At 36.6% G+C, this 24,093-nt stretch overlaps 1 protein-coding gene across 1 annotated transcript in view; it reads right to left on the bottom strand.

The window, feature by feature from the left end:
- Positions 1-24,093, bottom strand: part of LOC121733029 (high mobility group protein 20A) — a 41,014-nt gene that overhangs the window by 4,624 nt on the left and 12,297 nt on the right. Inside the window, exons 4-7 of the mRNA XM_042123111.1 lie at positions 22,594-22,736; positions 22,256-22,371; positions 21,690-21,812; positions 14,993-15,158 (exon numbers count right to left, since the gene is read on the bottom strand). Of these exons, the coding sequence (XP_041979045.1) occupies positions 14,993-15,158; positions 21,690-21,812; positions 22,256-22,371; positions 22,594-22,736 (548 nt within the window). The remainder of the gene's footprint in view (positions 1-14,992; positions 15,159-21,689; positions 21,813-22,255; positions 22,372-22,593; positions 22,737-24,093) is intronic.

Raw genomic sequence — 24,093 nt, 5'->3', positions numbered from 1 at the left:
GTCAGCGAACCTTAGGTTGTTGAGAAGGTATCCGTTAATTTTAATACCATCCTCCCAATCTTCCAACACTCGACGCATTATATATTCGCCTACGAGGTTGAACAGCTGTGGAGAGAGGATGCAACCCTGTCTGACACCACGCTCTGTAGCAAACGGCTCTGACAGATCATTGTCTAATCGCACCCTTGATCGACCTTCCAGATAGAGGTTTTGTACCAAAAATATGAGATGATCGGGGACGCCCAACTCTCTCATCACCTCCAGCATTTTGGACCAGACGATGCAGTCAAAGGCCTTAGCGTAATCCACAAAACAGAGTACTATTGAGACATTGAATTCTCTGCTCTTTTCTATCAGCTGACGGATGTTTAGGATTTGTTCTCGGGTACCCCTGCCCTTTACGAATCCCGCCTGCTCTTTGGATATCTGTCTAGTTATATAGTGTGCCAATCTGTTGTTTATAACATGGAGAAGAATCTTACTGGCGTGTGAAATTAGTGAGATGGTCCGATAATTTCCACACTTTTTAGTCGACCCTTTCTTATGTAGTGGTATCACGAGAGATTCTGTCCAATCGTCTGGCCACTGTCCTGTTCTCCATACTTTAAGACATATTGAATGCATTACTCTGATTCCAGACTTACCCAAGCTCTTAAGCACTTGTGCCTGTATACCATCTCCACCGCAAGCTTTTGTTTTGAGCTTATTTATAGCTGCTTCTACTTCATGGAGAACGATGTCGGGTTCTTTATCTGTAAAATCTAATCTAGTGTCAGGTTCATCAGCGTCATATTTGTACAGGTCTTGGCAGTAGTTCCTCCATCTTGTCATCACTTGTTTCTTGTCTAAAATCAGGTTACCCTTTTCATCTTCTATGTTCCAAGATTTTGATTTTCGTTCCCGTGTGAGAATTTTCACCTTTTGGAACATGTCTCTTGGATGTAGGGTATCAGAGTGTGTTTGTATATCTCTACATATGGAATTGATATATGCATTCTTGTCATGTCTACAGAGACGCTGTACTAGTGAGTCAAGTTCAGAGTATCGCTGTTGTTCTTCCTTTGAACGAATTCCTCCAGTCTTTAGAGCCTTTCTTTGTGCGATTACCTCCCAAGTAGTCATCCACTCAGATCTAGGGTGTTTTACTTTCCGTCCATTTGTGATTGTTCTAGTTGTCTCTTCTAATGCGGCCTTAAGCTGATTCCATGATGTATTGGCTGAGTCAAATGGGCAATACGTTTCATTGTCCAGTCGAGTTTGTAGTGTGTCCTCAAAAGCTTTCGCTTCTTGTGTTAGAAGAATATTTTTGGATGGTGGAGGCTTTGAAACTACTTTGAGGCGGACTCTGTATTGATCTATTAACAGCTGATGGTCGCTGCCACAATCTGCACCCGGAAAAGTCTTTGAGAGAGTTATGCACGACTTCCATCTGCTGCTGATTAATATGAAGTCAATCTGATTTTTATGACCTGTTGGCGATCGCCATGTCCATAAGCGTCTTGGATGTTGTTTATATGCCGTGTTAGTTACGAATAGTCCTTTTTCAATGCAAAACTCTAACAACATCTCACCTCGACTGTTGCGGGCTCCTAAGCCGTATTCCCCAATAACATTCCTTAGGTGTTGATCATTATCAGTGTGCCCTATCTTAGCATTAAAGTCTCCCAGGATGATAGTACATTCCTTCTTTGGTAACGCTTTGCAGGTTAATTCTAGCTCGTGGTAAAATTCCTCCATCTCTTCTTCGGTGGCTACAGTGGTCGGCGCATAGACCTGTACAAAGTTAATTGGGTGTGGATGGGCTGAAATTTTTAAGGATATAATTCTATTGTTGATGGTATTATACCCCAATACCTTGTCTCGTAGCCAGCTAGCAACTATGAAGCCCACACCACTAAAACTATTGTCTTGCCTGTCAGAGTAGATTACCGTATTTCCTTCAGGTGTGATGTGGTATCCGTTATCTTTGACATGGGTCTCACTCAATCCTAGTATAGCCAGATTATAGCGCTCCATCTCCGCTTCAACAACTTCGGTTTTTCCTGGCCTTAAAAGTCCACGGACATTCCAGGTTCCTATTGTTATTGCCCTTCCCTTGGGTGTTAGTTTGCTAGAGTACGAGTAAGATGTTATGTTTCCAACAGTAGCAGAGTTTCTGCAAGCAGCCTGCTGGTTAACTGACCTGCAGCCGGTAGCCAATTTCACACCAGTCGGCCCGGAACTTAGCTGGCGCCGAGCGTTAGTCGGGTCGCATGACATCATATTATCTCTGGTGGCGTTCTTAATCATGGTGGTTTTCTTGGGATTATAGTCGCGGTAGTTTCCCGTTGCTTTCCGCGCTAGACTTTTTGAGGGTATTTAGTCCTCAAGGCCACTACTGCCTAGGAGTCAGGTTATCATATCCGCCGCCTGAGACTCGGCGTTGTTACTCGTTTAGCACCACCCTGGGGACACGTGTAGGGTAGTAAAAGGTAATTCCTACGGACGCGAGTAACCACCGCCCCCGTTTATTGTATCAAGTTTGATTAATTTTAAACATTGATTTAATTTGTAATCTAATTTTAATTGCCTGAAATGTAAAATCAGTGATATGCGATCAGTAGTTGGGAAAAGGTCCGGTGGCTTTAACACAGGTTATACTGTAACCTAGCTAAGCTGCCGGTTGCGATCTTAACATTCTAATATAAAAAACCATTGAAAATAAAATAATTTGCATGTTGTAATTGTCTAGATTAAGGTTTTTATGTTATCGAGCTGAATAAAAGTACATTATTATTATTATAAGTATGCCATCACAGTTACTATAAATCTTGTCAAGGGTGTCGATTTATGAATGAAGAAAGTCACCAAGTCAAGATTAAAAAAAAATCTCAGAACACTGTACAGTGTACAGCCTAGCCCATGACCCGGTAACCACTTGACGTTGAGTTTCGATGCACTTGTTTGGGCTATTTTCTCATTACCGTGGCTTTCTAATAGCGAAAGAATTATTTAAATTGGTTCAGTAGTCTCGTAACTCGTAAGTTAAATAGTAATAAGCAAACGATTAAATATTTCGTCTCTACAATATTAGTAAGTATAGATATTTAAAAATACATTAGTCCCAACCCAATTCGCAGTCTAAACTCAGTCACTGATGGGCTTTTGTTTAAAATATACAATAGGTAAGTACTTATCAAAGAAAATCATATACGTAGGTATGTAGGTAGGGACATAGTAGTTAATACAATCGATCCAAAATACTTTTAGACAGGTAAGTATATAAACAGTTCAACAACAAACAGGACACTGGACGTCAGGATAATGATCGTAAATTGCATATTTATTTGTAAATAAATATGCTGCACCAGAAAAATGAAGATTTATAAAGCGATTTTATGTTCTTTCGTTGCATAGGTAGAACAAAATGATTTGTAATAATATTGATTCTTGGTCGTTGCACCACAATTAAAACATTTTTTTTGTATTACAAAATGGGTCGACGGCCAAGGCCATTTTATTTTGTCTTTAAAATAGTTTTTAAAATCACTTCTTTTAAAAAAAACGATCTAAATCAATCACGACAACCATTGACACGACAATCTAACACTGAAAGAATTTTTCAAATCGGACCAGTAGTTCCTGAGATAAGCGCGTTCAAATAAGCCCTTTCCAATAATTTCCCTCCGTTTTTTCCACATTTTCCTCTATTCTTCTATATCTTTGCTCCTATTATTATTAGCGTGATAAAATATTGCTTATAGCCTTCCTCGATAAATGGGCTATCTAACACTGAAAGAATTTTTCAAATCGGACTAGTAGTTCCTGAGATTAACGCGTTCAAACAAACAAACAACCTCTCCTGCTTTATAATATTGAAGTGTAGATAACATTTTTACTACTTTTCTTACTATTCTACTACTATTTTTCGAAAATGTGTCAAATAACTACCTAATTGTAATATCGACATTGCATCGATTCGATATATTTGTTCCTGTTTTCCTGAAATACAGTTACAGATTTGATCATTATTCTGAATGATCGTCATTATGTTTTTAGGGCTATTCAGGAAAAAGACGTTCAGGAAAATGAGAAATTCACTAAATTCGTTTATAATTAAGTATTGATATAAAGAAAATTATTAAGAACTTAGAAATGTTGCGGGCCTTTATAACTCGGTATAAAAAAAGTAGTGAAAAACAGACAAATGTTGGCACACATCGAGAAATGTAAATGACGTCTTATTTGGAAATTTTTGTAGAACGTATTTCAAAGAGAGAGAGAGAGCATAAAACGAAGACCTCTATCCACACCAAAGCACTGCGATCAAATAAAGTGAGCCAGCAGATTTTATCGCAAAATAGGTTTCAACCCGTCACGTTGAGTATATCGGCAAGGCATTCAAAACAAACAATGCGCAGGACAATGACGCGAATTTTATGAACATTTTAAAAATATAATTTTTAGTTATTTAATGTAAGTTGATGTGTTATTTGTTGGTATCGGATTCTTCTCTTCTTTATCTTCAAATTAACATTAAATTTTTAATCCTTTCTAGCTCATTTTTTTCTATAAATAATAAATTGTGAGCGGCAGTATCGAAACGACACGCAAAAATTTCATAATGTGGTACTTTTTTTTATAATAACTTTTGAAATAATAACTCTACTTTCAAATAGTTTTAGCAGCATTTTTGTAAGTTAATTAGACATTGAAATGTGTAATGTTACATCAAATTTACGAAGGCGTTGTGAACCCAACTTTGAAGACATGAATTTAGTCTCTCTCAAATATTCGCCCCACTACACAATATTTATACCACAAGCGTCATTACGTCCGCGCTGGCCGGCAAAAAATATAAACAAAAACATGCCCTTGCATGTCGCGTGCGAACTCCGCCCCCTCGCCTCTGGCACCCCCGCGTCTCCTCTGGGACGATGTCGTTTTGTGGGACGTAATTAAATCACACATTAGAATTGATAAAAACTTTATTATATACAGGAATCCACATTATCGGCGTGTTATACGTAAACAAAGTATCGAATATACGCCACCGATATACGGCGCACAGTAGCGACCTCCGAAATTCGCGCGCCAAATAGCGGAACTAAGAAATACGCCGAAAAGCACTCCGGTGACAAAACAACGTCCATGCCAATATTTCACCCAGCCATTGTACTAACCTTAACACTACTTCTGGCTGAATTTGAGAGATGGTCAATCTTGCGTCCGTATACAGGATGCAACAAGTCAGTCGGACGCAATATCATCGGTAAAAACCGCCATGTAGGACGTAATATGAACTCCGGGGTGGAAATATATATATATATATAATTGGAATATATATATATATATATATATATATATATATATATATATATATATATATATATATATATATATATATATATATATATATATATATATATATATATATATATATATATATATATATATATATATATATATATATATATATATTTCCACCCCGGAGTTGATATTGCGTCCTACATGGCGGTTTTTACCGATGATATTGCGTCCGACTGACTTGTTGCATCCTGTATACGGACGCAAGATTGACCATCTCTCAAATTCAGCCAGAAGTAGTGTTAAGGTTAGTACAATGGCTGGGTGAAATATTGGCATGGACGTTGTTTTGTCACCGGAGTGCTTTTCGGCGTATTTCTTAGTTCCGCTATTTGGCGCGCGAATTTTGGAGGTCGCTACTGTGCGCCGTATATCGGTGGCGTATATTCGATACTTTGTTTACGTATAACACGCCGATAATGTGGATTCCTGTATATAATAAAGTTTTTATCAATTCTAATGTGTGATTTAATTACGTCCCACAAAACGACATCGTCCCAGAGGAGACGCGGGGGTGACAGAGGCGAGGGGGCGGAGTTCGCACGCGACATGCAAGGGCATGTTTTTGTTTATATTTTTTGCCGGCCAGCGCGGACGTAATGACGCTTGTGGTATAAATATTGTGTAGTGGGGCGAATATTTGAGAGAGAATAAATTCATGTCTTCAAAGTTAGGTTCACAACGCCTTCGTAAATTCGATGTAACATTACACATTTCAATGTCTAATTAACTTACAAAAATGCTGCTAAAACTATTTGAAAGTAGAGTTAATATTTCAAAAGTTATTATAAAAAAAGTACCAAATTATGAAATTTTTGCGTGTCGTTTCGATACTGCCGCTTACAATTTATTATTTATAAAAAAAAATGAGCTAGAAAGGATTAAAAATTTAATGTTAATTTGAAGATAAAGAAGAGAAGAATCCGATACCAACAAATAACACATCAACTTACATTAAATAACTAAAAATTATATTTTTAAAATGTTCATAAAATTCGCGTCATTGTCCTGCGCATTGTTTGTTTTGAATGCCTTGCCGATATACTCAACGTGACGGGTTGAAACCTATTTTGCGATAAAATCTGCTGGCTCACTTTATTTGATCGCAGTGCTTTGGTGTGGATAGAGGTCTTCGTTTTATGCTCTCTCTCTCTCTTTGAAATACGTTCTACAAAAATTTCCAAATAAGACGTCATTTACATTTCTCGACTGTGCCAACATTTGTCTGTTTTTCACTACTTAGAAGAATAGCCCTAAAAACATAATGACGATCATTCAGAATAATGATCAAATCTGTAACTGTATTTCAGGAAAACAGGAACAAATATATCGAATCGATGCAATGTCGATATTACAATTAGGTAGTTATTTGACACATTTTCGAAAAATAGTAGTAGAATAGTAAGAAAAGTAGTAAAAATGTTATCTACACTTCAATATTATAAAGCAGGAGAGGTTGTTTGTTTGTTTGAACGCGTTAATCTCAGGAACTACTAGTCCGATTTGAAAAATTCTTTCAGTGTTAGATAGCCCATTTATCGAGGAAGGCTATAAGCAAGATTTTATTACGCTAAGAATAATAGAAGCGAAGAAATAGAGGAAAATGTGGAAAAAACGGAGGGAAATTATTTGAAAGGGCTTATTTGAACGCGCTTATCTCAGGAACTACTGGTCCGATTTGAAAAATTCTTTCAGTGTTAGATTGTCGTGTCAATGGTTGTCGTGATTGATGTAGATCGTTTTTTTTTAAAAGAAGTGATTTTAAAAACTATTTTAAAGACAAAATAAAATGGCCTTGGCCGTCGACCCATTTTGTAATACAAAAAAAATGTTTTAATTGTGGTGCAACGACCAAGAATAATATCAATATTATTACAAATAATTTTGTTCTACCTATGAAACGAAAGAACATAAAATCGCTTTATAAATCTTCATTTTTCTGGTGCAGCATATTTATTTACAAATAAATATGCAATTTACGATCATTATCCTGACGTCCAGTGTCCTGTTTGTTGTTGAACTGTTTATATACTTACCTGTCTAAAAGTATTTTGGATCGATTGTATTAACTACTATGTCCCTACCTACATACCTACGTATATGATTTTCTTTGATAAGTACTTACCTATTGTATATTTTAAACAAAAGCCCATCAGTGACTGAGTTTAGACTGCGAATTGGGTTGGGACTAATGTATTATTAAATATCTATACTTACTAATATTGTAGAGACGAAATATTCAATCGTTTGCTTATTGCTATTTAACTTACGAGTTACGAGACTACTGAACCAATTTAAATAATTCTTTCGCTATTAGAAAGCCACGGTAATGAGAAAATAGCCCAAACAAGTGCATCGAAACTCAACGTCAAGTGGTTACCGGGTCATGGGCTAGGCTGTACACTGTACAGTGTTCTGAGATTTTTTTTAAATCTTGACTTTCTTCATTCATAAATCGACACCCTTGACAAGATTTATAGTAACTGTGATGGCATACTTATAATAATAATAATAATGTACTTTTATTCAGCTCGATAACATAAAAACCTTAATCTAGACAATTACAACATGCAAATTATTTTATTTTCAATGGTTTTTTATATTAGAATGTTAAGATCGCAACCGGCAGCTTAGCTAGGTTACAGTATAACCTGTGTTAAAGCCACCGGACCCTTTCCCAACTACTGATCGCATATCGCTGATTTTACATTTCAGGCAATTCAAATTAGATTACAAATCAAATCAATGTTTAAAATAATCAAACTTGATACAATAAACGGGGGCGGTGGTTACTCGCGTCCGTAGGAATTACCTTTACACGTGTCCCCCGGGTGGTGCTAAACGAGTAACAACGCCGAGTCTCAGGCGGCGGATATGATAACCTGACTCCTAGGCAGTAGTGGCCTTGAGGACTAAATACCTTCAAAAAGTCTAGCGCGGAAAGCAACGGGAAACTACCGCGACTATAATCCCAAGAAAACCACCATGATTAAGAACGCCACCAGAGATAATATGATGTCATGCGACCCGACTAACGCTCGGCGCCAGCTTGGTTCCGGGCCGACTGGTGTGAAATTGGCTACCGGCTGCAGTTGGAAACATAACATCTTACTCTAGCAAACTAACACCCAAGGGAAGGGCAATAACAATAGGAACCTGGAATGTCCGTGGACTTTTAAGGCCAGGAAAAATCGAAGTTGTTGAAGCGGAGATGGAGCGCTATAATCTGGCTATACTAGGATTGAGTGAGACCCATGTCAAAGATAACGGATACCACATCACACCTGAAGGAAATATGGTAATCTACTCTGACAGGCAAGACAATAGTTTTAGTGGTGTGGGCTTCATAGTTGCTAGCTGGCTACGAGACAAGGTATTGGGGTATAACAATAGAATTATATCCTTAAAAATTTCAGCCCATCCACACCCAATTAACTTTGTACAGGTCTATGCGCCGACCACTGCAGCCACCGAAGAAGAGATGGAGGAATTTTACCACGAGCTAGAATTAACCTGCAAAGCGTTACCAAAGAAGGAATGTACTATCATCCTGGGAGACTTTAATGCTAAGATAGGGCACACTGATAATGATCAACACCTAAGGAAGGTTATTGGGGAATACGGCTTAGGAGCCCGCCACAGTCGAGGTGAGATGTTGTTAGAGTTTTGCATTGAAAAAGGACTATTCGTAACTAACACGGCATATAAACAACATCCAAGACGCTTATGGACATGGCGATCGCCAACAGGTCATAAAAATCAGATTGACTTCATATTAATCAGCAGCAGATGGAAGTCGTGCGTAACTCTCTCAAAGACTTTTCCGGGTGCAGATTGTGGCAGCGACCATCAGCTGTTAATAGCTCAATACAGAGTCCGCCTCAAAGTAGTTTCAAAGCCTCCACCATCCAAAAATATTCTTCTAACACAAGAAGCGAAAGCTTTTGAGGACACACTACAAACTCGACTGGACAGTGAAACGTATTGCCCATTTGACTCAGCCAATACATCATGGAATCAGCTTAAGGCCGCATTAGAAGAGACAACTAGAACAATCACAAATGGACGGAAAGTAAAACACCCTAGATCTGAGTGGATGACCACTTGGGAGGCAATCGCACAAAGAAAGGCTCTAAAGACTGGAGGAATTCGTTCAAAGGAAGAACAACAGCAATACTCTGAACTTGACTCACTAGTACAGCGTCTCTGTAGACATGACAAGAATGCATATATCAATTCTATATGTAGAGATATACAAACACACTCTGATACCCTACATCCAAGAGACATGTTCCAAAAGGTAAAAATTCTCACACTTGAACGAAAATCAAAATCTTGGAACATAGAAGATGAAAAGGGTAACCTGATTTTAGACAAGAAAAAAGTGATGACAAGATGGAGGAACTACTGCCAAGACCTGTACAAATATGACGCTGATGAACCTGACACTAGATTAGATTTTACAGATAAAGAACCCAACATCGTTCTCCATGAAGTAGAAGCAGCTATAAATAAGCTCAAAACAAAAGCTTGCGGTGGAGATGGTATACAGGCACAAGTGCTTAAGAGCTTGGGTAAGTGTGGAATCAGAGTAATGCATTCAATATGTCTTAAAGTATGGAGAACAGGACAGTGGCCAGACGATTGGACAGAATCTCTCGTGATACCACTACATAAGAAAGGGTCGACTAAAAAGTGTGGAAATTATCGGACCATCTCACTAATTTCACACGCCAGTAAGATTCTTCTCCTTGTTATAAACAACAGATTGGCACACTATATAACTAGACAGATATCCAAAGAGCAGGCGGGATTCGTAAAGGGCAGGGGTACCCGAGAACAAATCCTAAACATCCGTCAGCTGATAGAAAAGAGCAGAGAATTCAATGTCCCAATAGTACTCTGTTTTGTGAATTACGCTAAGGCCTTTGACTGCATCGTCTGGTCCAAAATGCTGGAGGTGATGAGAGAGTTGGGCGTCCCCGATCATCTCATACTTTTGGTACAAAACCTCTATCTGGAAGGTCGATCAAGGGTGCAATTAGACAATGATCTGTCAGAGCCGTTTGCTACAGAGCGTGGTGTCAGACAGGGTTGCATCCTCTCTCCACAGCTGTTCAACCTCGTAGGCGAATATATAATGCGTCGAGTGTTGGAAGATTGGGAGGATGGTATTAAAATTAACGGATACCTTCTCAACAACCTAAGGTTCGCTGACGACACCACGCTTATAAGTACTTGCGAAGTGAAACTTGCTGAACTTCTAGCGCGGCTCGAAAAGATTAGTCGAGACTTTGGCCTCCAAATCAATCGCAATAAAACCAAACTGATGTACGTCGATAAGCTGAACCAAATACAAAAGACATCCTTACTACAAGATCTCCAACCCGTAGAGGAGTTTGTCTACCTGGGATCGTTGATTAGCAACAATGGTAACTGCGAGAGGGAGGTTGTCCGACGGGCTCAGATGGCTAAATCTGCGGTTGGGCGCTTAGAAAAGATATGGAAGAATAAGAACATCTATCGTAGCACAAAAATAACACTAATGCGTTCCCTAATCTTTTCAATATTTTTATATGCCTCCGAGACATGGACACTAAAAGCACGTACTCGAGCTAAGATTGACGCTTTTGAAATGTGGTGCTGGCGTAAAATGCTCGGCATCCCTTGGACCGCACACCGGACCAACACCCGCCTATCCACGCTTTGTCTACAACGATCACTTGCCTTTTTTGGCCACATAGCCCGCCGGGAGCCTAATAATCTTGAGAGTCTCATACTAGCTGGGCAATTAGAGGGGAAAAGAGGCAGAGGCAGAGTGGCTACACGATGGACAGACGCGATTGTCAAGGCTGCTGACTGCACGTTCCAGGAGGCATTTCATCAGGCCAAAAATAGAGACAAGTGGAGAGCCCTATCCCAAAAAGCAAATTTTGGTGGTCACGTCCCTCAGCCATGAGGATACGACTAGGAAGAAGAAGATATAATAAACAATACAAAAAACGATCGAAACGATCTACATCAATCACGACAACCATGATTGACTATGACTATCACAGCACAGAACGCAACGTCGCGTCGTGTTTGCTTACGCGCGCGCGTTAACCAACTACTTACGAAAAAATTTATTATTATTGTGAACTTGTATTATAATCAAATACCGTCCTCTTTTTGTACAAAACAAATAAACAGAAATAATAGGTACTATTATAGATAATAACCATAATTTAAATTTACAAACAAAGTATATATATTGTTGTGTAATTTTTGTGTAGTTGTGTAATTTTTTGAGATTTTGGACTGTTTTATCTTATTTTTGATAGGTACGTTAATAATTTTTTAAACGTTTTTATTTTTCTTTTCGACGCCTAAAGGGCCTTTTTTTGAGACTTTGTACTGATAGGTATGTCTGATATGTGATTCTTCAGGTTAATATTTTTCTAAGCATTTTTGTTTTATTTTTTTAACGCCTAAACGGCTAATAACGAATTTCAATTTGTTAAATTTTATCAACTTGTCACGTGGGCAGAGCCACGATTGAAAACTAGTATTGCTTACATACACAAGTTAACTATAGTCAATGTCACAGTAAATTACTCTCTCAACTGGTCGTTCTTAAAATTGTTAATTTCTTAAATTACTTTTATGTTCCTATTTCGGTGTATTTGATCTGTCCGACACTTTGATTATTATGACTATGGGTTTATTATTGTACCTACTTGATTTTAAACAATAAAACTTAAAAATACCTACTACCGAAACAATTGTTTTATTTTGTGTTCATACTTAAGTTCAGAAGAAACACGCTCACAGAAATAAAATGATCATATCTATCATAATTATTCTTAATATTTTTTAGTTAGCCTAGCGGACTTACCTAATTATAATTTAAAATTTAATTAATCTATGTAATATAGGGATAACTTGTTTTTAATGTCTGTTATGTACTCCAAGTTATAGAAATAAGTATTTCATTTTAATCGACTTCATAAAGAGGGATGATTCTCTATTTATACATACATATCGTCACTCCTGTCCCTCATTGGGGTAGACAGAGACCACATCACGCAATGAATTTATTGGGATCTATTATATAGGTACCTATGTATGTATCGATATAACATATAAGGTTAGGAGGAAGCAACAAACTCAACAGTTTATGGCGTACATACAAAAATAATATACGGTACCGATATAATCTCAAATATAGTAAGGAGTCATTTAATTAGTAGAATGCATGGAATTAATATAGTACAATATACGGTATCAATATAACCATACATTTAAATGGATGTAGGAAAAACGATTAAATGCATGGAACGAATACAAAAATATACAATGTGTCACATGATTTCCATCGAGAACGGAAGCAACAAACCAGCGAGAATTATTTCAAATTGAATATCTAATTTTCGTACGTAAACAAAATTTCTCGTCGACAATAGAATTCACATGACAGCAATGTAACTATATTCGCACGAATAACAATTAAAAAGTCATTGGAAATGGTAGACGCCATAGGGTTCGACTTTGAAAAGACGCAACAAGTCTTCGGCGATTTAAATATATATATATATATATATATATATATATATATATATATATATATATATATATATATATATATATATATATATATATATATATATATATATATATATATATATATATATATATATATATATATATATATATATATATATATATATATATATATATATATATATATATATATATAATTGGAATCTCGGAATCGGCTCCAACGATTTTCATGAAATTTAGTATATAGGGGGTTTCGGGGGCGATAAATCGATCTAGCTAGGAATCATTTTTGGAAAATGTCATTTTATTAGTGTTTTATCGAATACCGAGCGAAGCTAGCTCAAATAGCTAGTATATATACAGGGTGTAACAAAAACAAGTGATAATAATTTAGGGTGTGTATGTGTTCCCTGTAGAGAGTTCTCTATCAAAGTAGCAGCGCTGAAAGACCTATATATATATATATATATATATACTAGCTACTATTAAAGAATTGATCGTTTAATGATATAAGATTTATTGAGGAAGGTTATATTTTATCACGCTAAGACTAATAGGAGAATGTGGAAAAAACGGGGGAAATTATTTGAAAGGCCTTATCTCGCGAACTACTGGAGCTGTTTTTATGTTATTTGGCACAGATAAGAAGTAGACCACGTGAAGGCTATCGAGTTTAATCATTTTTTCAGTGGCTATATAAAATTTCAATTACTTGTATAGTGGTGTTTGTTGCAATACCAAAATATATGCTTAACCGATTCAATGCGGCGCACCTTTTTGAAGACTTTCAGTCGTGGCGGCATACAATTTTCCCTTGACACGTGAGCCGTGTCATACGCCATAGGAGTAGATGACACGGCTACCGTGTCATCCGCCATGTTCAAAAAGCTTTATGGTTTTTTTTGGTTTTTACGCTTGTATTAACTTAATTTATTTGATTGAACCCAAACTATTGTTGTTGACGGAAGGCTACTTTGTTTTAAGTTGATTTCGAGTAGTTTTACTAAGTGTAAACCCGAAAATGGCAGGTAAGCGATTTTTTTATTCAAATGTTGCAAACCTTTTGTAGGTTTCAAAGTTAGAAAAATGACTACCTACCTATATTAAATAGCTCTGGGTTTCCAAAGTAAATTATACGTTCGTAGATAAATTTAAAGAAGTTCGTAGTTAATATATTTTATCCGACTTCCAAAAAAGAGGAGGTTATACGTTTGGCTGTGGATATTTTTTTATGTGTGTTCAACGATTACTCCGCTGTTTGTGAACGGATTTTCAAAATTTTTCTTTTGTTTGTATGGGGTATTTGTTCCGATTGATCCGGTTCCGAGTTGGTACCATGTTCACAAAAGTGGTGATCTGATCTTTATCTTTATTTTCTTAAAAGTTTACTATTAAAAAGCCCGGCCGCACATTATCCGAATTTATTATCAGAAAAAGTCGGACGCTCATACATTTTGACACGTCAGAATTCTGATAGTATGCGGGGTCCACAACAAAATGTATGAACAGAGTACGTTCCGGCGGGCGTCCGAATTTTAGTGATCAGAAATTTTGGATAATGTACGGTGGGCTAAAAAAGGAGACAGCACCTACTTTTTTCAATTCACAGAATATTCAGAGAGGAAGCCTATAAGCTTGTTTTACGTAGAAAATTTAGATGGTTTTGTCCGGAGTAGAACCTTCTAAAGTGTAATTTGAGGGAGATACAATCGCTTTTTAAATGACACGGCTCACGTGTCATACGCCACACGTTAAAAACCCATAAGACGCGAATGCACCTTTTAAAAAAGCTTAACGGCCCCTACTTTTTTTCAATTCACAGAATATTCAGAGGCGAAGCCTATAGGCTTGTTCTACGTGGAAAATTAAGATGATTTTGTTCAGAGTAGTTAAAAACGCGTATGACACAGCTCCCGTGTCATCCGCACTGAGTCGGTTAACACGTTTTTGCGTCGGTGCACAAGCCACTCGTCGATATTTTGATATTTTTATTTCGAAACTTAGTTGACTTTAAAAGATTCAGATTATTATAATAGTACTTAAGTTTTCTTAATGCAGTGAAGTACATATAAAATAATCTTATTATCTCAACTGAAACACAAACCTTGTAAAGGCAATGTAACTGAATGTAGGGCCTTCACCAAGGCGGTGACCAGGAGTCGGCGATGCGCGACGAGGGCAGCCGTCCTCTCCACAGCCGCAGCGGTTTCGGCGCGGAGTCTCTGCGTTGCGGCGCCCACTTCCTCAGCGTGACGTTGCAATATTGCATTCTAAAAAAACACCAAAATGTTCCCAATATTATATACTAGCTTGGTCGGCAAACGTTGTTTTGCCATATATATTCGCCCATTGCCATATAAAGTATACTACGTACTTAACACTTATATCTCAATGATTTCGCCCATATTAGTGCCTTATCACACTGGCGATTAGCGAGCGTTTTGAAAGCGACACGACTGCGCAGCGTCGTCGCGGCATGGCGTGGACGCCATTTTGTACAAATCAATCAAATCAAATCAAATTTATTTCTGAATAAATTAAAAATAAATGTTTTCAGAATGTCCTACATGATGCCTACCACCGGTTTGGGAACTAACCCGGCGAGAAGAACCGGCGTAAGAAACTCGCACGGGGCCCACTTTTTTACCAAAAAAAGTGAGAAAAAAATTAATCTTTTAAAATAAAGTTTACTTATTATATACAATATCCACATATTGTAAGTCCTATAATAATGAAGAAGTAGCCTTGCAAGAAGCCATCCTACTCCCAAGGTGTGCCATCGTTTATGAAATCATTGACCTTATAATAGGCTTTGGCACACAAAAGTTATTTAACTACTTATTAAATTTATTAATGGAAAGATTTTGAACGTTTTCTGGGATTTTGTTGTAAAGGCGTATACATTGACCTTTAAAAGATTTACTGACTTTACTAAGTCTGATCACCGGCATATCTAGCTTGTGCTTATTTCTAGTATTCCTAGAGTGAATGTCACTTTTAACTTTAAATTTACTTATATTTTTTCTAACATATATAACATTATCCAAAATGTATTCCGACTCGCACTTGGCCGATTATTATCTATGTGCTGCATATTCAGTAGGTCTGAGAATCGGCTACTGGCTACTTTTTATATCGATAAGTGCATTTGTTCAATAAATAATAGTAAATTATTACAACTCGCGACTGACCATTATTTGTGCGACGGGATAGCGTTGGACGTTGCCACGGTGCCATACTTATTTAGTCACTTCAATAAAATAATATGGGCGAATTGTGAAATACTTTATAAGGCAAAACAACGTTGCCGGGACAGCTAGTTGTAAAAAGTATCCTATGTCCGTCTCCTGGTTCTAAGCTACCGGTACCGGTAGGTATTCGGGGTAAACGTACGCATTTTTTTTCCAAAGCTTATAAAATTGATATAAGTGTAATACTGCATACGCCTTCTATTCCACGATTAAGCACACGTATTTCACCGTATGTAAACGTAGAGTTTGGGACCATTTTGGTTCCCGTTAATTCAACATTAGTATTTCTATTTTTTTTACTTCAACTTTTACCTCAACTTGTGGGTAAAAGTACGCAGTCCTTTTTTTCCAACACCTGGTAGGTACTTAATAAAGTTAAGTTAAAAAAACAGCATTGTAGCAAATTGCCTAATAAATCGTCATCGTAACAAATCATCAAAAACAAACGAAAACACTTATTTTTAGAGATGTGCCGACTAGTCGGTAAAGCCGACTATCCGGCCACTTTTGTAGTCGACAAATAGTCGGCAAAAAGCGCCGACTAATCGGCTTTTTACTTTTTTGCTATTATTGAAATTATATTAAAGAAAAACCTTGATTATTATTTACTAGAGATCGCCCAATGGTCGAAATTCGACCTTAGCTTCAACGACATTAGGACTACTACCTATATTTTGTAAAAAATATTGACTTTATCATTATTTTTTTCAACTCTTGTCTCTGGGAAGTAGCTGATCTCAGACTGGCCGTGTAAGCATTGTCTAATAGTATCTTAGATTCAATAAAAAAAACTATAATCCATATTCAATTTGTCAACTTGTTGTCAACAGACTTCAACCATAAATAAAAGAGTATAATTCGTATATGTATAGGCTTGTCACTCAAAAATCTGTCATTTCTCATGTGTGTGTGTGTTGTAGTGTGTGTAATGTTTTATTTGTTAAAAAATATATACTAATATTATAAATGCGAAAGTATCTCTGTCTGTCTGTCTGTCTGTCTCGCTTTCACGCCAAAACCACCGAACCGATTGTAATGAAATTTTGTATACAGATAGTCTAAAGTCTGAGAAAGGACACAGGCTACTTTTTTACTGAAAAAAAGGGTTTTAAGGGGGTGAAAATACGAAAATTTGTTTAAATTAAGTTAGTTCCAAAAATGCATAATAGATGGCACCGTGCGTCTCTTACATCGCGCTAACGCTTGCCCAACATCTTCTATATATATAAAAGAAAGTCGTGTTTGTTACAACACTTATAACTCGAGAACGGCTGGACCGATTGCCATGGTTTTTGATTTGTTGGATTTGTTTCCGTCCCGAATAGCAGAATACATCTTAAAAACAATGAAAACTCGATATGTGTAATGATTAATGAATAATTTATCATTTCAATAGATGCTGATTTGTTTATTACATGTCAAACATTTGTTGTCCAATCCTGTCAAATAGTGTAACAATTTTTTTTTTGGAGCTTATGGCCTGGTTGCTGAGACTTTTAGCCCGGCCGCACATTGTCCGAAATTTCTGATACGAAACATTTGAACGTCAGCCGGACCGCCACACCGCACACTACGTCGGAAGCTGGCTGAACCGGCAAGACTAGACGATAAAGTACGAGACGTCATCTTGCAGGAGTCAAAGGGCGAAGAAGGTCATGACAAATTTACCGGCGAAAATTACCAGCAGAGTCACCGGGAATTTTTATAATTTTGTAATTTAGAAGACAAGACTTATTTTATTACTTATTGATTATGTTTATTTTTATGAAGCATTTTTAAAATAGGTTTTGATGATTATTGCGCACATGTTGCCTCCCCCGGGAGTGTATTTATTTTTTGTAAAATGTCTACAAAGTTCAGGTACCTACTGTTATATTTGTTTGTTTTAGACATTAATTTTCGAAATTTTTTTATTAACCGAAAATAATACCTAAGATTGCCATTATTGGTTCCGCCACCAGAGCCATTGTGCAAAATCAGAAAAACCTTCAAGAGAAAAGAAGGAAAATAGGGAAAATAATTTTATGGCAAAACAACGTTTGCCGGGACAGCTAGTCTTTCTATAAGAGGTGGTATCATCATACATTCGGGTTTCGATTTTTTTTCGATTGTTCTTTCTTTTTTACGTGATTTAATAAGTCAGTATATTATATACAGTGACGTAACCTTAAACCTATTAATGATAAATAGTTTATGGGTAAAGTTGTGTAATTGGGGGGCTAAATAAGCTTTAAAAATTTGGCATAAAATATAAAGTTTAATTTAAAAAAATGAAATATTATGTGCACACTGCACAGCTGTTTTGATACCCCTTAAGGGTACCAGGGTTTTTTTATAAAAGCTTTTGACACCAATTTTGTTGACATCGCGCGCTATAAACTGAAGTCCACGCGGACGAAGTCGCGGGCAACAGCTAGTGTATGATAAAAGCATAATTTCAAAATAATATTAGTTCGATGCACTCCTTCACCATACACCTACGTTTCCCCATTTTTCGTAAAAAGTATAATAATGTGTTCATACACTCAATCACTGTTACACATTTTAAAATTAAATGAAGTGTTTCTGAAATTACTTGCCAGCAAATAAATTATTTTTGTAAATATAATTCTCGATTTCATAATATTGAGTATGTATTATTAAATCAAGATTTCATATACATGAAGTATTTAATCAAAACCTTTTTTTTAATTTAATTTTAAAAAAATTAATCAACTGTACTTCACGGACGTAAAAAAAGTACGGACGTAACCTTCTCTAATCACGAGTGAAGCCTAGTTATGGCCGCCCGTGTAGGACGTGTGCGTGATATGAGGGTTGCCATATAAATCATAAATTTCCCTACTTTTAAATTTTGTAAACTCAGACAAGTTAAATGTATTTTTTATACTTAAACATATTTTTATGTTTTTTTCGCTTCAGAAATGTAAGCGGTTGTTAAAGATGTCATAATGAAAATATTATTTTTATGACACTATAGATAGAAAAAAAAAAACACATTACGTACGGAGAAGTATATTATTTACATAACATTATTAGTAATAATGATTATGTACAAACATTTACAATAATAAAATTATTACTAGCTATTTGACCGAGCTTTGCTCGGTATTCGATAAAACACGAATAAAATGTCATTTTCTAAAAATAATTCCTAGCTAGACAGATTTATCGCCCCCGAAACCTATATAAGAAACCTGTATACGAAAAGATATAAGATACTTAAGTCCCGTAACCCGTACCTATCTTCAAACAATCAAGTAATGTTAAATAAATAATGGCTTGTTAAATCAGATAACGGCCTGTTAGAGCTATCGAGAGTTCTACCATGCGCTTACGTCAAATCAAATCACCTAACATGGTGTTAAATTTATTCCTGGTCTAGAGGTCCATTCAATATTTTCATTCCTACTAGGTCTCAATGACGCTCGGGTGACTACACCAATAGCACCTTCCCTCCCCTACTACTGAAGGAAATCTAAGACAACAATTTTATCTATGGACGCTTCACACCACGTCAGTCTGACCCCGTGCTAAGTACCTGAAGGACTTGTGTTACGGGTACCAGACAACGGATATATATTTAATACTGTTATACTATACATATTATATTTAAGATTTTTATTATATGATACACATATTTAATACACACCCATGACCCAGGACCTTTGAAAACTTTTTGTTCCGTCGGCAGAATTCGAACCCGCGACCCCCGGCTTGAGCGACCGACAGCCCACCCACTGAGCCACAGAGGTCGTCAAACAACAGTTATATCCACTTTTGTAAATTAAGAAATTAATAGGGGTGTAGACTATTTTTAGGAAATATATTTATTTTACAGATGTACCATCAAGGAAGTTGATTCCTATGCAACTGACAGACCAACGTTATTTGGTCGAATACTTATGTCAATTCAATGTTAATTGTGATCTGTCGGCTGGGTTTGACGTAACGCAACCAAACTACTTATGTCCCCGATTTGCATAGGAATCAACTTCTCTGATAGTACATAAGTATTTTGATACACCTAAAAATACGTATAAAAAATAAATACACTCTTATTTCAATTAAAAAAATCACTTATTAAATATAAAAAATATTATAAAGTTATTAAGTAAAATATGTCCATTTTCGGTAATTCTATAATACAAACTGTCAAAAAAACAATAATTTGTATTAGATTTCGTTTACTGTCTACACCCCTATTATTGTATTCCTGCCTAATTACTGGTCAATAGTATGCTAAATACTTACATGACACTAATAAAAGACAATAAAATTAATTATTTGATTATCTAAAAATAATTTAAAATTTTCCCCGGTTTGGGGAAAATTTCCCCACTTTGTTATGGACATTACTGACCTGTTGAAGTTGAATTAATATTTACATTATTTTATCAAAATACTTTAAAAATATGTTAACTTACCTATGAAATATGATTCCTTGATGTTTTTTGTGTAAGGTTGTATTGTTCTTGCACCATTTTACAACACAAGATGGCATATTTATTTTTATTTATGAATGACAAAGATGTGTCACCGCGATGCAGTCTAATTGCGTAATGGCGGTACGATCGGCTTATTACAGTGCGAGTGTGCGTGCAAGATGTGTACATATGATCGCCTGGGCTTATTAAGGGTGCTTCACTCATTTCTTAATGGCGATCCGTCCGTACTTTTTTTACGTCCGTGCTGTACTTATCATAGCTAAACAGAAATAAAGTAACGTACGCGAAGTAAACATACTTGAAACGATTCGACACGTTTGCAGGCGGCATGTGCGACGCGAAACAGCAGTAAAAAAGCGTTACGGAAACTTCCGAAACCATGATCGGCTTGGCCGACTAGTCAGCTTCTTTGCAGCCGACTAATCGGCTAGTCGGCTAGTCGGCCAAAGTCATGATCGGCACATCTCTACTTATTTTCTATAATTGCCTTCATAATAATGTGACACACTTTTCCCTAGCACAAAAAACTTCGAAAAACTTACCGATTTGTGTTTTTTTATATTTTTTTCCGAACCACAACAGTCAACACGCACTGCGCAATAAATGACAGCTCAATATGTCGTTGTTGCGCCGTTGTTTTTGTCAAGAAAGCCCCCCCCACCCGTCCTCCTCTTACTGAGATATTGGTACTGCGTACTTTTACCCAGTGCGGCGGTTTACCCCGAATGCCTATATTATGTAATATTTCTAGAACTGCCCAGTTTTTGTATATGCCACTCAAGGTCAGTGTCTGAAGAAATGTGCCAAATTTCAAAAGTGTATCATGTATGTATGTATGTTTTTATGTTTGTGTTCGCATATCTCCGGAACTACAAGTCCGATTTGAGTAATTCTTGTTAAACTTAGGGAATACTGCAAGTTTTTTCACAATCGGTCCAGTAGTTTTTGAAATAACATAATTTTAATTCTCAATTACATACAATTCCGAAGTCGGTTTTATCTTTTTAAAATACTATTATTTGTTAGGACCTAGCTAAGGCCTCTGTTAGCTGTAAAATCCATTTAATAAAGGTATTAATCTAGGTTAATTTTCTGAACTTACCTGCTGCTCATAATCTGAATTGGCTTTTCTAAGTTGCCTGAGCTCTGACTCTCGTAGTTTATTGTGTTGAAGAAACTGATCTGTGAAGATAGGAATGTCCGTGTCGCCTGCTAGCTCTTCTCCCTAAAAGAATATACGTTTCGTTGTATTGACACAATCCTTCCAAATGACGTTGGTCTGCCTAGGAATCAATTTTCTCGATGGTACATACTGAAATATAGATTGATAACAAATAATCATGGACGTATAATACGTCCATGATTATTAAATTTATATAATTGATAACAAATACCATCAATCATACCAATACATACCATCGAGAAAATTGATTCCTAGGCAGACCAACGTCATTTCGAAGGATTGTGTCAATACAACGTTAATTGTGATCTGTCGGCTGGGTTTGATGTAACGTGACCAAACTACGTAGGTACCCCATTGCCTAGGAATCAACTTGTCTGATAGTACAATGTTTTAAACTCAATATTTTAAATCTTGGTTTGGAATTAGGTAGAAGAAACAAAGCAGGTAAAAAATGTCAGGTAGCAGTAGTATATGAAAACACTCACAGAAGCTGGGGTTATACAGGGTCGTGGTCGAGGTGGTGTTGGTTGCCTCACTGCGTTGGAGGCTGGAGGGTTGTTAGTTACCACATTCTGTTCCACCACTGGGGCAGGTGCTGAAACTGATACAACCAATAATAATATAAATAAAATAAAAATAGTCTTTATCTACTACAGTTTTACAAGCATGATTAATAATTAGCAATTATATTTAATAACCAAAGTCAGCATATAATAATATGTTGTTTTCAAGCATATAATATATTTTAAATATAAATATTTTCAATTATAAAACTAACTTCGAAATTATTTTATTTTTACTAAGCATATAATTGTAAGTATACCTGTTGTTTGGTTGGTAGCGTCATTACTAGTACTGGTTTTGATTTTTTTGGCAACACTGCCGGCATCCTTTTGTTCCAATTGTTGTCTTCTGAACTCTTTGTATGCATCAGTTTTCTTGTATTCTGCCCATTCTTTAATGTACCTGCCAATTTATTTAGAAAGTTAATAGAAATGTCTTAAAAATTAGGGATCTATTTTGAAGAAATAAGAGTGCAGAATTATTAGTGCTCCCAGATATCACAACTTACAAGAACTTTTATGCTCAAAACTACAAGACAAGTCCAAAATTTGAATAGCCATTCTATAAAATTTTCTAGTCTCTTGCTTTAATTGCGGCTCTTCACGATGGGCCATCATGATGGCCCAGCGTGTGGGAGGACGTAGTGGCGTAGGATGGCCGATGGCGCCAGCGCTGGCCGTGGAATGGCGGCGGTGTCGGTTTTTCGGCCGCACATCAAAGGATGATGGCTCAGCGATGGCGGTACGCCTCTACACGTTGGCGATACGACAGTCGGTGCCTGACGCGGTCGAGTGAGGACGTCGTAATTCGTATTACAATTTACGAATTTCATTCAAAATGTCGAGTACGTGGTCTCATATGAATGAAGCTATATTAATATGATAAAGGCGAAAGTTTGTATAGATGTTTGTTACACTTTTACTCAAAACTACTGAACGGATTTTAATGAAACTTTACAATAATTATTATAGCTTTTACATTATATAATATGTATATAGCTCCTGACTCTTTAAAGATACAATTTTAGGAGTTTCGGCGTTGTTTTAAGAACGTAAAGCATATTATGCTGTTATTACATTCATCATTGTCATCATCATCACTACCATAAACCATTATTTTAATTTTAGTCTCGAAATAATTATTCGTAGAATCAAGAGAAGGTTCATATTAGGAGGGAGGCGATACGAAGTTCACCGGGTCATCTGGTGAAGTCATAAATTATTAAAAATGCACGTTTTGCATTGCCGCAATGGCTAATGCTTACACGTCCATCTTGAACGACGTTTAGATCACAACTGAACACGGCCATCATGTAGAGGCGTTGCGACCATTGCATAGCCATCGCATGCGCCATTCGATCGCCTAGCGCTGGCCCATCTTGAAGAGGGGCCATAAGAGGATACACCAGGGGCTAAAGAAATGAAAAAAAAGTACGTGTAATATCTATAGCTGTCTCCCTTACCTCAAGCCTATACCGCAGAACGCGATAGAGACAACTGCAGAAAATCAACGATTCGTTGTCCCCTGATTCCTTCTCCAAAACTTAACCGAGTATAAGAAATTACTATAAGAAAGTACTTTTTTCATTAAAGATTAAAGAAAGACTTGAGCTGTGTTCCTATGTTCTTTTTTTGTATAATCTAGCCAAATCTGTTTTCTGGATGTTTGAACACAGCGGAAAATCTGGCCATTTTTTTGGTTTTTTGAACGTTCATATATTTTTTATTAATAAAATATGACAAAAAAAATAAAACATAGG

Source organism: Aricia agestis, chromosome 13 (genome assembly GCF_905147365.1).
Source record: "Aricia agestis chromosome 13, ilAriAges1.1, whole genome shotgun sequence".
NCBI lineage: Eukaryota > Metazoa > Arthropoda > Insecta > Lepidoptera > Lycaenidae > Aricia > Aricia agestis.
The sequence above is the reverse complement of the archived record's forward strand: the minus strand, read 5'-3'. Positions and strand labels throughout refer to the sequence as shown.